The following is a 14,227-nucleotide window of genomic DNA, read 5'->3' as shown; positions in this document are numbered from 1 at the left end:
TCCTCTCTAGATTACTGACTTGTTATCCTGGTACTGATAATTTGTCCCATTTCACTCCCTCCTGAAACGGGGATACTTCAGCATATACATACAAATTCTTGCTCTGCACTGTATATGTGAGCTCTCATATGGTATTGTGTGGGTAAATTTTCTTTTTTTGAAGGAAGAGTGAAGTTGAGAAACAGTTTGTTTAAAGAAATATATTCAAAATTATTTTGTGAATAAACTTGACCATCTATTTCAATATTCTGTTTGCACATATTAAATATAACTGTAAACAATTACAATTTAGCTCCTACAATAGTGAGCATGAAAATGAACCTATCCAAAAGTGAATATGGCCTATGCATATTAAAAAATTCAAAACAGCAAATACATACTGGAGAGATACTTTTTGCATATAAGATATATATGCATCATTATCAACCTCAATATAAAAAGCAAATCATCACAATATTTTAAAATGTTATTTGAAAAATGTCTTCCCAAGGAAAGTATAATTATTTACTGCTGTTTTAAAAATTGCTTTTAATAAAACTTTTTTTGTGAGTCTAAATAGCTAAGGAGGGATTGGTAACTTTATCATTACCCTTAATGAATACTTGTTTTATTGGTGACTGGAAATATTTCTATTGTATTTCTGTGTATTTTTTAATAAATCTTTGGGGCCTTTTATGAAAACAAATCTTATTAAATTTGAAACATTTTGTATTTTTCAGAAGCAATTTTGTAGTCTTTAGGATTTTATTTTAAAAATCTGTCAGTTACATGTTATAATTCAAAATGTCATCTACATTCTCCTTATGTTTTAGTGTGAGCAATGAAGAGGACTTTTGATGAATTAATTAAATTTCATTAATTTGAAATTGAAACAAAACACTCAAAATTAAAAAGTACTTTTCAAGGAAAAAGAACTGGATTGGCATCCCTATTATCTTTTAATGAATTTTTTGTATTTGGAATTATGAGTATAGAGGAAAATTAGTATTTGTTAAGTGAGAAAGACAAACTGAAAATACAGCCGCCTTCTCAGTGCCCTGGAGGGGTAAGTAGACTCATAACCATCACCACCATCACCATCCTCATCCTCAATGGCCCTGGGCTTTTAGAACAGCTCACACTTTATCTTCATGTTATTCATTAGCTCTTCACCAAAATAAGGAAACAAAAAAGAAAATGGGAGTCCAAATCAATGCATGGATAATGTTAAGTATGCAAATTTAGAGTCAACAGAGCTGGTAAATTTTCTCTGAGCTGTGCAAGCAATCGTGTGGCCATTCCTCTCCCTCCCCCATGGGTACAAAAAACCTAAAACCCACACAGTGTTCAAAAAAAAAAGGAAAAGAAAGAAGAAAACCCCTCACCTGCACTTGATTCTATTGTCAACTTGCTGTTAACAATTTTTGCTTTAATATATGAATTACATTAATACCTCACGTTACATAGATGAAGCCAAATTACACTAACTTAGTTGTTTACAACCTCAAAATCTTACTCCCAGTACACATTCCAATAAATTTATTCTGTAAAAACAATACATTTTTTTGTTTTTGATTTTTTTTTACAGTAAACTTTTCAACTACAAACCTTGAATACGCGAAAGATGTTCCAAGGACAAGCATAACAGGATTGATAAAACCCAAACTGACTAAATGTGTCCTCACAATATAAGCTGGCATAAAAATAAATAAAATTCTCTATTATCACAATAGCAACAATAATGTACACATAATAATGGTTTGTGGATGAGTATAACTATACTAATTCTAGTTCCAAAAGAAAACAATAGTTCATTTAAAAGTCAATGCTTTGTCTGGTTTCCCATAGGGCTACTGCTGATTCCAGCTTTAAAATGTAAATTATCCACCTTGAGTGATTAGCTCAAATTGTATTGGCATTGGGGAAAAAAATAAATCACTGCCTTTATTTTGGAATAACACAAAAGACTCACTAACTTCACATATAAAAACTGAGTTTGTGTATGTAACAATATGAGTTTTGAGAAGTATAAGCTGTCGACTAGCTATTTCTAATATGGAATAGATATCTTACAGTATGATTAAACTTTACACATGGCCTCAAAACTGAAGGACAATTTTAATTTCATCTTTAATATGCCAACATTATGTGTTTAGGAACTGGTTCCTGGGTTCTGTCAAAGAGAGGAAATCCCTTAAGCATTATGTTGAGTGGTCATCTTTAAAAAATGCTAATTTATATTTAATGGAGTGTCTGGTGATAGAGGAGTAAAGGCAGGAGAATGATGAACGTAACTGCCTTGATAAAAGGATCCTAGACATGTATAAGTTTGTGCAAAAATCTTGATAATCCTTAGTGGTTAAGGGCAACTTCATGCAACCAAATAACGAAATCAAATCAATAACCTTAAAAAAGGCTAAAATGTCTTTTTTTCCCCCAAACACAACAGAGAGGAATGTGAATAATGTACATACAAACTGGGGTTCTGTCAATGACAACAAGGAATATGTGTTGGTTCATATCAAATCCAAGATTATTAGACAACCAAATGTATAACCTTCTTGTGGTTTCTCCTAATATGCAGCATTCATTATGGTAGTTAGGTCTGTAAAAAAAGAAAGAAAACAAGCCTTTAGATGATTTAGGATATTAACAATAAAAGCTATCCATACCTATAAAGTATATAGCTGGGATTTTCTGAGATTTTAATCTGTACTGCAGCATTAAAAATACTAAGCAAGAATAGCCTGTGAGGAGGCTTTTAAATACTTATCACTTCAAAAAGCTAAAGAAGGTGCTAGGGCATTTTTAGTGTTCTGTTAAAAAAAAGGGAACAAAACAATAAACTTTGTCTACTGTCTGGCAGGGCAGAGTGCAATAGTGTGCACTCTATGCAACTCAGGACAATGTGTATTGCTGGGATAAAGTCAATGGAGAAATTGAGATAATCCATCTTTGTGAGGACTATGGTGTCAGAAAGAAAGGTAAGCTGCTTAAAATTTAAAAAGCACTTGGAATGTATGCAAATTATTCTGTATAATATTTATAGCTTAATTACTTGGGACATATGGCTCGAAGAAATTAGAAGTTAACAAAATCAAGATGTACGAAAAGAAAGGAAGTTTAGATTTCTTTTAAAATATAGATGGCATCTGTGTGACAAAATATTTCCATTTCCTAAAAGAATTATGTTTCAGTCTGGGTCCTACTTTAAATCTGGGTCCTACTTTAAATTGTATCAGATTACATTTCCTCATAGGGATACTGTTTTTGTTTTCTTTGTCATTAACCCAAATACGTTACTCCCCCACCCCCAATACTCCCAAGGGATGAACAAAAGAGGGAACTCGGGCCCCAATATTTTTCCTAAAACCACTTCCATTCTTTCCTTCGCTAAGTGAATGAACTTGCTTGTGAGCACAACAGTTCTCACTCATGGGTATGTTCTCACATACATAGCCAAAATCTATAGTGTATATTCTCCCATATATAAATAATTCTAGGACCTTCAAATAGGAAACCTCAAGATAGCAGAAATACATTTCTCTTACTGTGTGCTCTGTTCCTACCAGAATGAGAAAGTAAATTAAAAAATAAATAAAACTCATGTTTAAAATCTGTGAACCTGCAACATGCAGTGACTAGTGACTCCTAATTATTTATTAGATATGATTATACCCACTGACTTAGGGGATTCTCCTCCCCTGTGAAGGAGGAAGATAGCCATTTAAAGCAATGAAAAATTGTTATTCAAAGAAATTTATTTAAGTGTCTTTTTATTAATATCAATGTGAAAGGCAATAAAATCTATATTTACATTGGTAGAAAATTCATAGTAACAACTACTCAAATTGTATTGAAGAATATTTTTGGGAAGACGGTCCCATGCAGCCTCAGAATATAATTAATGATCCAAATAAAGTAAAGGTGGTACTAGAATGTGATGACAACTTTAAGGACATGGGTGGGGTTTTTTCGGTCTTTCAACAAGGTACTTGTAAGTGGTGCTTATAAAAAGCAAATTATAAATCCATTTTTTTAACTTGTCATACCATAATCACTCTATTTGCATGCCTGCATCAAAAAATATCTTGCTAGTTCATAATGATATATATCCTGGACATGGGGCTTGGAGTATTTACTAGACCGGAGGTCTCCTCCAAGTCAGCAACCAGAAGTGGTTCGTTATGTGCTGGCTGCCATGCTCTGAGCCACACCACCCGTGCCACTCTCTTATCAGATAATGGCAGACTAATCCAATGAGATTCGCTTCTGAGGCATGTGAATGCAAGGCACATTAAGAGACTGTGGGTGGACGCAAAGCTGAAGGATACCCAGAATGCAGAAGTTTTGAGACCATGCAAGTCATAGGATCTTTTCATGGACTGCCATTGCCACTTGAAAAAACGATGACAGATAAACTATGGTTATTCAGACACTTTCTCAAAAATAAATGAAATGAGGCTATTATATCAAGGAGGACAACTGGTAGTATTTGCTGCCAATGACAAAGTTTGAGCTTTTAAATAAAACTTAGAATTCTGGAAAACGTAATCAAAACTTATCAATAAGGATTTTTCTGACAAGATACACCTGATATTTAAAAATGTGATTAAAAATACTTTGTAATGAAATAATTGGAAGATTCAAATGAGAACCAATATTTTCCAAATGGGTAAAAGCTAATTAAAGTGCCAGACAGTTCAATGGACTTTAACAGAATACAGAAAGTTGAGAATCCACATTGCAACTAACCTTTAAGAAACTACCACTTATATATTTGGTGTAATATCAAAGAAGAACACTTGTGACGATCTGAAGAAACTATTAAAATACTACTATTCTCACTTTCCAATTACATATCTGTGTTGAGGCCACATTTTCTTCATATACCTCAACCAAAACACATATTGCAAGAGACTGAATAAAGAAGCAGATATGAGAACCCTGATAAAAGAAATTATTTTATTTTTAAAGCTTTTATTTATTTGAGAGAGAGAGAGAGAGAGCGCGCGCACAAGTGGGGAAGAGAGGGAGAAGCAGGCTTCCTGAGAGCAGGGATCTGGAGGGGGGGCCTGAACCCAGGACCCTGGGATCATGACCTGAGCTAAAGGCAGATGCTTTACCACTAAGCCACCCAGGTGCTCTGAAAGAAATTTTTTTTTTTGAAAGAAATTTTTTAAAATGCAAAACAATATGGGGCGCCTGGCTGCCTTTCGGTAGTGTTTGACTCTTTGATCTCAGAGTTGTGAGTTTGAGACCCATGTTGGGCGTAGAGATAAAAAAATGAAATAAAAGCTTAAAAAAATAAGTAAAATGTAAAACAATGTCATTTTTCCAAAACAAAGCACTTTTTGAAAAATGTAGTTATTTTTCATAAAAATGTGTTATTTATGTTAAGTAATGAATATTATTTTACAACAAATTAATAAATATTTTAAAATTAGTTTTTATTCCTAATTAAATAAATATCCAAAGGTTTAAAAAAAGCTTTTTAGGGCCCTCAATATTATAAGAGTATTAAACGGGTGCTGAGACCAAGAAGTTTGATGAACCACTGGCTTAGAAGGAATGAGAGTTCATGGTGAGAAGTGAGGCTGTGCATTTTGAAGGAAGGAGTCTGGACTTGATCTTGAGGATGGGGAGACAGAAGAATGTAGCCCATTCTACAGAAAGAAAATAGGTCAGCATCAGAAGAATAAAAGCACGGACACTGGTTAGCAGTTATAGCAAACACAGTGACAGTCCTCCCAGTTTTTATTCTCTCCTCTGCTCCTCCCTGTTATTATGTGTGGCCTTGTGATTTGGGGACTTGAGTCCAGCCCCAGGGATGGGCAACTTTCTGACATGGTCTCCAACTATCCCTGCCTCCAGGTATCCATACCCTTGTGTAATGCCCTCCCCTGGAGGGTGAGCAGGACTTGTGACTTGCTTCTAATGAATAGGATGAGGAAAAAGTGATGGGAATGTCACTTCTGAGATTAGATTATGAAGGACTAGCTTTTGTCTTGCTAGCACTCTTATCTCTTGCTGATGAAGCTAGCTGCCATGATGGAGCTGCCTTATGGAGAGGTTAATGTGTCAAGGAACCTATGGGGCCTCTGGCCAAAGTTAATGAATTAAATCCTGCCAACAACTACTGAGTGAGCTTAGAAGAGTGCCCCTAGCTGAACCTCAAAATGATTGGAGCCCCTGCTAACACAGTAATCGCAGGTTTTGGAGATGCAAAGATAGAGAACTCAACAAGTTATGCCTGTCTGGATTCTTGATCCATGGAAAATGCCAGATAATAAATGCTGTTTTAAGCCACTATGTCTTGAGGTAATTTGTTACATGGCAATAAACAACACAGCAGGCTCAAGCCAACAGCACACGGTATTCTTGTAAAGATTAGTAACCTCTACTTCATAGCCCCATGAATTGAGAAGGGAAGCTCCAATGTTCTGAAGCCTGTCCTTTTCTGCCTCATGCTTCCATGGTTAGGAGTGAGGATGTCATCAGAGAGACTCTGAAAGTAAAGGGGGCCCCAGAACTCTGTGGGTTCCTCGTAAGAACCTCTCCTCTCCTTCCCTTCCCAATACTCATAACTTTAATATCATCTGCCTCGAGATGGCCTTTTTATCCTTATGGCCTTCTACTTATTTCAGTTACCACAGATGGGCTCTAAGCATCTGTCACTTCCTAGACTCTCATCCCCAGTCAGCTTTGTACATGCTGGTTTAGGACCTCATCTCTTAAACTCTCCTCACCCAGATTCCTTTAGCTCTTCCACTAGACCCTTTGGAAATCCGTCAGCTACTAGCAAATCTCCCCTATCCCCAACTTGCATTTCTCATATATTCTGCCCCCTAATTTGTTCTAAAGGAAAGCCGGTTCTCCTTGGGGACTGTGCTGCTGGTTCTCCTGCCACCCTCACATGCTCTTTCTTCTGCCACAGCTCTTGTATCTACTGGCCTGGAGGTGAGGAAAGTGTCCTTCCTGATCTTCACTGCTGTTTCTAAGCTGCTTCTCCTCTCTCCTGTGCTCTCTCCCAACCACCCAATCCTCCAAGTTTTGAACCTCAGTCTTGTGAGTTGCTACCCCCTGCCCCCAAGTGCTGTCACTTCCAGATCCCCTGGGTTACTCTTTAGTCTTTAAAGATGTCAGCCCTGGTCCACTGTCATTCAATATCATAACCACTGAGATGTCTCTCTATGTAAATTGTCTTTCTAAAACTCTGACCTCTCAGTCCCTTGACTTTCTCTCCTCCCGGATCTTGTCCTCCACACTACCTCAGTCACTCATCCTCCCATGGTTATTTGTTAGGCAAGTGATTCCCAACCCCTGGGGTACAGGAGTCCTTCACAGACCCGCAATTTCACTTTCTTGGTCAACTGTGATTGGGAAGCAGATGTTCTTCCTTCTGGCTTTCTTTCCATCAGAAGGTCAACAGTAGCTTATGTCACAGGGCTACGGCATCCCCCTCACTTCATCTCACCTGTAGGCATTCTCTCATCTCCCTTCATCAATCACAGCAAGAAGGGTGAGAACTGCACAGGAAGGTATTTTGAGAGTCACCTTCACTTAACTTCTATTACAGAATATTGTTATAACTGTTCTGTTTTATTATGAGCTATTGTTGGTAACTTTTACTGTGCCTAACTTAAGCTTTATCATAGGTCCGTACATATAAAAACACATATATGGGGTTTGTACTATCCATGGTTTCAGGCATACCCTGGGAGTCTGGGAATGCATCTCCTGCAGATAAGGGGGGGGAACAACTGTATTTGCAAACATGGTTTTTAAGTCACTGTTTTGGGGGGCAAATTATGGGAGCATGTCAGGCTGTACTAAGAACTAGGTAGGGGGCTGTCTGGAATTTTACAAGCAGGAATCCAGGGAACTTGCTTAAATGGTGCTCACACAGTGAACCATCCTACCTGAAGGTCAGCAACAGACACCACAGCTCTTCCATAATTTGATTAAACATTTCACTCTTCCACCACTACTTATGTCTCCAGCTCTCTCTGTTTAGCTTGGACTCAACCTCTAATCATTCTTTGATATTCAAAATCTGTTGACCCATTCCCTTCCTCAGGCCTTTCTTTTTCCTTCCAAACATATTTCGAGTTCAGTGATCCATCACTGTCACTGCTCTCTTCCTTGCACAAAATCCATTTCCTGCCTCTCTCCTCCTTCACTCTACTCTCTGGGCAAACCCCAATTCTAGTCACACTCAGTTCTCTGCCTTTCTGAGGCTGCACAGTTGAATAAGCCTGGAGAGAACCACACCCCCGTTCCTTCGACAGTTTTCACTAAATCATGACCACTAACCTCAAGTAAGCCCTCACTGTTGCCTGGCAACTCCACTTCATTCCCCAACTCTATTCACTCTTCTCTTCTTCTAAGTGACTACTTTGTCCCATTTCCTATCCCTCGAAACTTCTAACACTTCTTCACGTTATCACGCTCAAATGCTGATCTTGCTTCCAAAGAAAACAGAAGCAATCAGATGAGAACTTTTACAAGCTCTCGCCCTGAGTACCCACGTACCTGCCTTCTCTCCTGCTTCAGTAACCCCTCTAGATGTGCTCTGGATCTTATGCCTCCTTGTCTTCTGAAGAGCACTGCTCTGGCAATTCTTTCCTACATTATCATTTTGTGATCATTCCTCATTTGAATCATTCTTACTAGCACATTGACTTTCTATCTTGGTCCATGATGATTAAGTATTTGAAAAGAAGTTTACGATTAGTCTACTAGCCCTACAAGACACTGGGACTCATTATATAGCTTCTATAACTAGGAAAAGTATGGTACTGACCAAGGGAACATAACAGAGAACCCAGAGAGTGAGCCATGGCTATGACAGATGACACTGCAGGTCAGAGAGGAAAGGAGGGGCAATTTAATAAATGGTGCTGGTTCCCATGGTTGTGCTCTGGGGAAAAAAGGCAACAGGATTCTACCTCATACTATACCCCAAAATCAATTCCAGATGGATCAAACACTAAAATGTTAACAGAGATTTAAAAAGGAAGTACAGGAGAGTATCTTTCTGATCTTGGAAAAGGGATAGATAAAAGAATACTAACCATTAAAAGAAAAGTTTGAGACAATAGAGAAAGTACATTCACCAAAAGGAATCATAAAAAAAAAAATCAGACAAGCCACAAATGTGGAAAAGATATGTACCATGCACATGACCAACCATTCTACTTAGAATCCAGAATATGTAAAGGAGTCCTACAAATCAGTAACCCCAAAAATCCAATAGGAAAATGCGCAAAAATACAAAATCAAGCACTACACAGAAGAAGAAACATGGGTGGTCGATAAACATGTGAAAAGAAGCTCACCCTATTAATCAAAGAACTACAAATTAAGACTATAACTTACTCTCTATTAAAGGCAAAAATTTCAAGTCTGACAGTGACATGTCAGCCACAGGGAATCCATACCTTGATGGTGGTGGGAGAGTGAACTGGCCCAGATACCTAGGGATTTAATTTGGCATTATCTCACAAAGTTAAAAACCATGAGCTCATAAGTTGGCATGTCCATTTCTCGTTTACATCCCTAGAGAACCTCTTGTATATGTGTATGAGGAGGCAAACAGGAGGGTGTTCACAACAATGCAGTTCATGATTGCAGAAAGCTGGAAACAAGCAATATGCCCATCAAGAGGAGACTAAATAATAATGTAGTGTATTCATAAGGTTGGGTCTTACACAGCAATGGACAGCGAATAAGCAACTCTGTGCACAGCTGTGAGAGACTGCTGGAAGCACACTAGTAAGTGAATGTAACCATTGTTTAAAAAGCTCAAAATGACCAAAACTAAACAATATATTATTTAAGTATTATATAACTATATGTTATATATGAGCTAAAATTTTGAAAATGAAAGGAAATAACAATACTAGTGGTTATTTCTGGGGAGGAGGAAGATGAGACAAGGGAAGAATATCTAATTAGATATAAGTTACTCTGCTTTAGTTTTCAGGTTGAGTGGTAGGGTCACTGGTATTCATTAGAATAATGTTTATTATTTTATATTTATATTACATATATATTCTTTTGTATAGGACAGATATACCATTAAAAATGGGTTAAAAATAAAAGATAAAAAAAAAATAAAAGATCAGACTTTCAACAGAGTGGGTCTAAAGGGAACATACCTCAACATAACGAAGGCCACATATGAAAAACTCATAACTAATATAATACATAATAATGTTTCTCTAAGATCAGGAATGAGACAAGGATGTCCATTCTTGCCTCTTTTACTTAATGTGGTACCAATGTCCTAGCCATAGCAATTGGACAAAAAAAAAAAAAAAAAAAAAAAAAAAAGCCTTCTAAACTGGTAAGAAGTAAATGTGTCACTATCTGCAGATGATATAATACAACAGACAAAACCCTAAAGATTCCACCAAAAAACTAGTAGAATAAATGAGTTCAGTAGAGTTGTAAGATACAAACTTAATATATAGAAATCTGTTGTTTCTACAAACTAATAACAAAATAGCAGAAATAATCCCTTTTATAAAGACACCAGAAAGAATAAAATAGCTAAGAATGAACAACCAAGTTCATGACAGACCTGTACTATGCAAACAATGAAACACTGATGAAAGAAACTGAAGATAACACAAACAAATGGAAAGATATTCTGTGTTCATGGACTGGAAGAACAAATATTCTCAAAATATCCACACTACCCAAAGCAATCCACAAATGCAATGCAATTTCTATCAAAATACCAAAGCATTTTTCACAGAACTAGAACAAATAAGTACTAAAATTTGTATAGAACCACAAAGGATAACACACAGCCAAAGTAATCTCGAGAAAGAACAACAAAGCTGGAGGTATCACAATCCCAGACTTCAAGATATACTACAAAGCTACAGTAATCAGAGTATGATACTGGCGCACATGTACGTGCACACGCGCACGCGCACACTATCTATCATCTATCTATCTATCTATCTATCATCTATCTATCTCATATCTAATCTATCAATGGACCAGAATAGAAAGCCCAAAAATCAACCCATACTCATGTGGTCAGTTAATCTTTGACAAAGGAGGCATGAATATACAACAGGGAAAAGACAGTCTCAATAAATGTTGCTGGGAAAACTGAGTGGCTACATGCACAAAAATGAAAGTGGACCACATTCTTACACTGTACACAAAAATAAACTCAAAATGGATTAAAGACCTAAATGTGAGACCCAAAACCATAAAACTTAAAAAAAAATTTTTTTAAAGACTTTATTTATTCATAAAGACACACACAGAGAGAGAGAGGGAGAGAGAGAGAGAGGCGCAGACACAGGCAGAGAGAGAAGCAAGCACTATGCAGAGAGCCTGACATGGGACTCGATCCAGGGTCTCCAGGATCACGCCCTGGGCTGCAGGTGGCGCTAAACCGCTGCGCCACTGGGGCTGCCCTGAAACCATAAAACTCTAAAAAGAAAACATAAGCAGTCATCTTGAACATCAGGCTTGGCAACATTTTTCTAGATATGTCTCCTTAGGAGAAGGAAACAAAAGCAAAAATTAACTACTAACACTTCACCAAAATAAAAAGCTTTTTGTACAGGAAAGGAAACCATCAACAAAGTAAGAAGGTAACCTATAGAATGGGAGAAGGTATCTGCAAATGATATATCTGATAAGGGGTTAATATACTTTTTTAAAAAAGATTTTATTTATTCATGAGAAACAGAGAGAGAGAGAGAGAGAGAGAGAGAGAGAGAGAGAGGGAGAGGTGCAGAGACACAGGCTGAGGGAGAGGCAGGCTCCATGCAGGGAGCCTGATGTGGGACTCGATCCTGGGACTCCAGGATCACACCTTGAGCCAAAGGCAGATGCTCAACTGCTGAACTACCTAGGTGTTAATATTAATTAACCCAGGGGTTAATATTATATATGTATCTCCTACAACTCAAACCAAAAAAACAAATACTTCTATTAAAAAATGGGCAGAGGGGCAGCCCAGGTGGCTTGGCGGTTTAGCACTGCCTTCGGCCCAGGGTGTGATCCTGGAGTCCCGGGATCGGGTCCCATGTTGGGCTTCCTGCATGGAGCCTGCTTCTCCCTCTGCCTGTGTCTGCCTCTCTCTCTCTTTCTCTCATGAATAAATAAATAAAATTAAAAAAAATGGGCAGAGGACCTGAATAGACATTTTCCAAGGAAGACATGCAAGAGACAGACATGTGGCCAACAGACACATGAAAGAAAGTTCAACATCACGAGTCATCAGGGAAATGCAAATAAGAGAACCTCAGACTGGTCAGAATGACTAACATCAAAAGGACAAGAAACAATAGGTATTGGCAAAAAAATGTGGAGGAAAAAAACCCTCATGCACTGCTGATGGGAATGTAAATTGATGCAGCCCTGAAGTTCCCCCCAAAATTAATAGTAGAACTGCTAGATGATCCAGTAATTCTACTACTGGGCATTTACCCAAAGAAAATGAATAGTCAAAAAGATATATGGGGGTGCCTGAGTGGCTCAGATGGTTAAACAGCTGACTCTTGATTTTGGCTCAGGTCATGATCTCAGGGTCCTAGGATCAAGTCTCACATCAGGCTCTGCATTCAGCAGGGAGAGTGTGCTTGAAGATTCTCTTTTGTTCTCTCCTGCACCCCCACCCCTGGCTCATGCACTCTCTCTCTCTCAAATAAATCTTAAAAAACAGATATATGAACTTTTGTATATACTGCAGCATTACAATAGCCAAGTTGTGGAAGCAAACTAAGAGTCCATTGATAGATGAACAGTTAAGTAAGATACAGTGGATATACATACACAATGGAATGTTACTAGCCATAAAAAAATGAGATCTTGCCATCTGTGATAACATGGATGGACTTAGTGCCTATTCTGCTGAGTGAATTAAGTCAGACAGAGAAAGACAAATACCATATGATTTCACTTATATGTGGAATCTAAACAAAATCTGGGACGCCTGGGTGGCTCAGCGGTTGGGCATCTGCCTTTGGCTCAGGGAGTAATCCCACAGTCCTGGGATCGAGTCCCATCGGGCTCCCTACATGGAGCCTGCTCCTCTCTCTGCCTATGTCTTTGCCTCCCTCTCTGTGTTTCTCATGAATAGATAAATAAAATCTTTAAGACAAAACAAAACAAAATCAGACCCATAAGCACAGAGAACTGATGGCTGACTCAAGGAGGATGGTTAGGAGATAGGCAAAATGAGTAAAGGGGAATGGGAGGCCCAGGCTTCCAGTTATGGAATGAATAAGTCATGGGACAAGGTACAGCAGAGGGACTATAGTGAATGGTGTTGCAATAGCATTGTGTGGTGACAGGTAGTGGTTACACTTGTGGTGAGCACAGCATAAGTCTACACTGGTCAAATCACGATATTGTACACTCCAAACTAAGGTAACATTGTGTGTCAGCTATACTTTAATTTAAATGAATGGATCTCAGGCTCCTGCTTTACATTCAGGCTCCTACCAGCTATGTGACCCTGGGCCAAGCTTTCCATCCTCAGCTTCCCCAGGTATTATTTTATAGATATATAAATATAGATATATATCTATAATAGATATAGATTATCCCTCCATCTCTATCCTGGAATTTGTATGGGGATTAAATGAGATAGTGCACAGACAACATTTAGCCCAATATATGGCACAGAGTAAAGATGTTAGCATTACTACTGAGTCTGCTACTGTTGCTACTTCTAACAGCAAGTATTTCCTGAAGCGCTTTCAAGATATTCAAGTAGAAATGGTTTCATTAACTGTTAGAAAAATGGGTCTACAATGCAGGCGATACAGAATTATAAGTCATCAATAATATATAATAGGTGAAACCATGAGAGTGGATAAGATGGACACAGGAGAAGCTTCTAGAATAGCAGTACGCCAAGACAGATTGAAGGAAGGAGCTCTAGAAATAGAATGAAAAGGAAATGGATGCAGATGCAGAAGTGACTGGTGACCTGGAGGCAAAGTTAGGAGGGTAAGTTGGCTAATGGCATTAAATGCTCCACAGGTAAAATAAAGACAGACAACCCTGGGTTTGGCAATGAGAGGATCACCACGGACCTTTACAAGAGCAGTTTCCATGAAATGGTGAAGAAGCAACACGAGTGCGATTAAGTAAGGCATGAGTAGGTGAGGGAGTGGACACAGGAGGGAAGAGAACTCTTTCAGGAAGTTTAAAGATGGGACACCTGGGTGGCTCAGTGGTTGAGCATCTGCCTTTGGCTCGGGGC

General features: G+C 38.1%; 1 protein-coding gene across 1 annotated transcript in view; it reads right to left on the bottom strand.

Moving 5' to 3' along the window:
- Positions 1-14,227, bottom strand: part of HDGFL3 (HDGF like 3) — a 78,361-nt gene continuing 64,134 nt past the window's right edge. The window contains exon 6 of the mRNA XM_055326328.1: positions 1-2,584. Within this exon, the coding sequence (XP_055182303.1) occupies positions 2,579-2,584 (6 nt within the window). The 3' untranslated portion in view covers positions 1-2,578. The remainder of the gene's footprint in view (positions 2,585-14,227) is intronic.

Source organism: Nyctereutes procyonoides, unplaced genomic scaffold (genome assembly GCF_905146905.1).
Source record: "Nyctereutes procyonoides isolate TBG_1078 unplaced genomic scaffold, NYPRO_anot_genome, whole genome shotgun sequence".
Lineage (NCBI taxonomy): Eukaryota > Metazoa > Chordata > Mammalia > Carnivora > Canidae > Nyctereutes > Nyctereutes procyonoides.
Note: the sequence above shows the minus strand (reverse complement) of the source record. Positions and strands in the feature narration are given on the sequence as shown.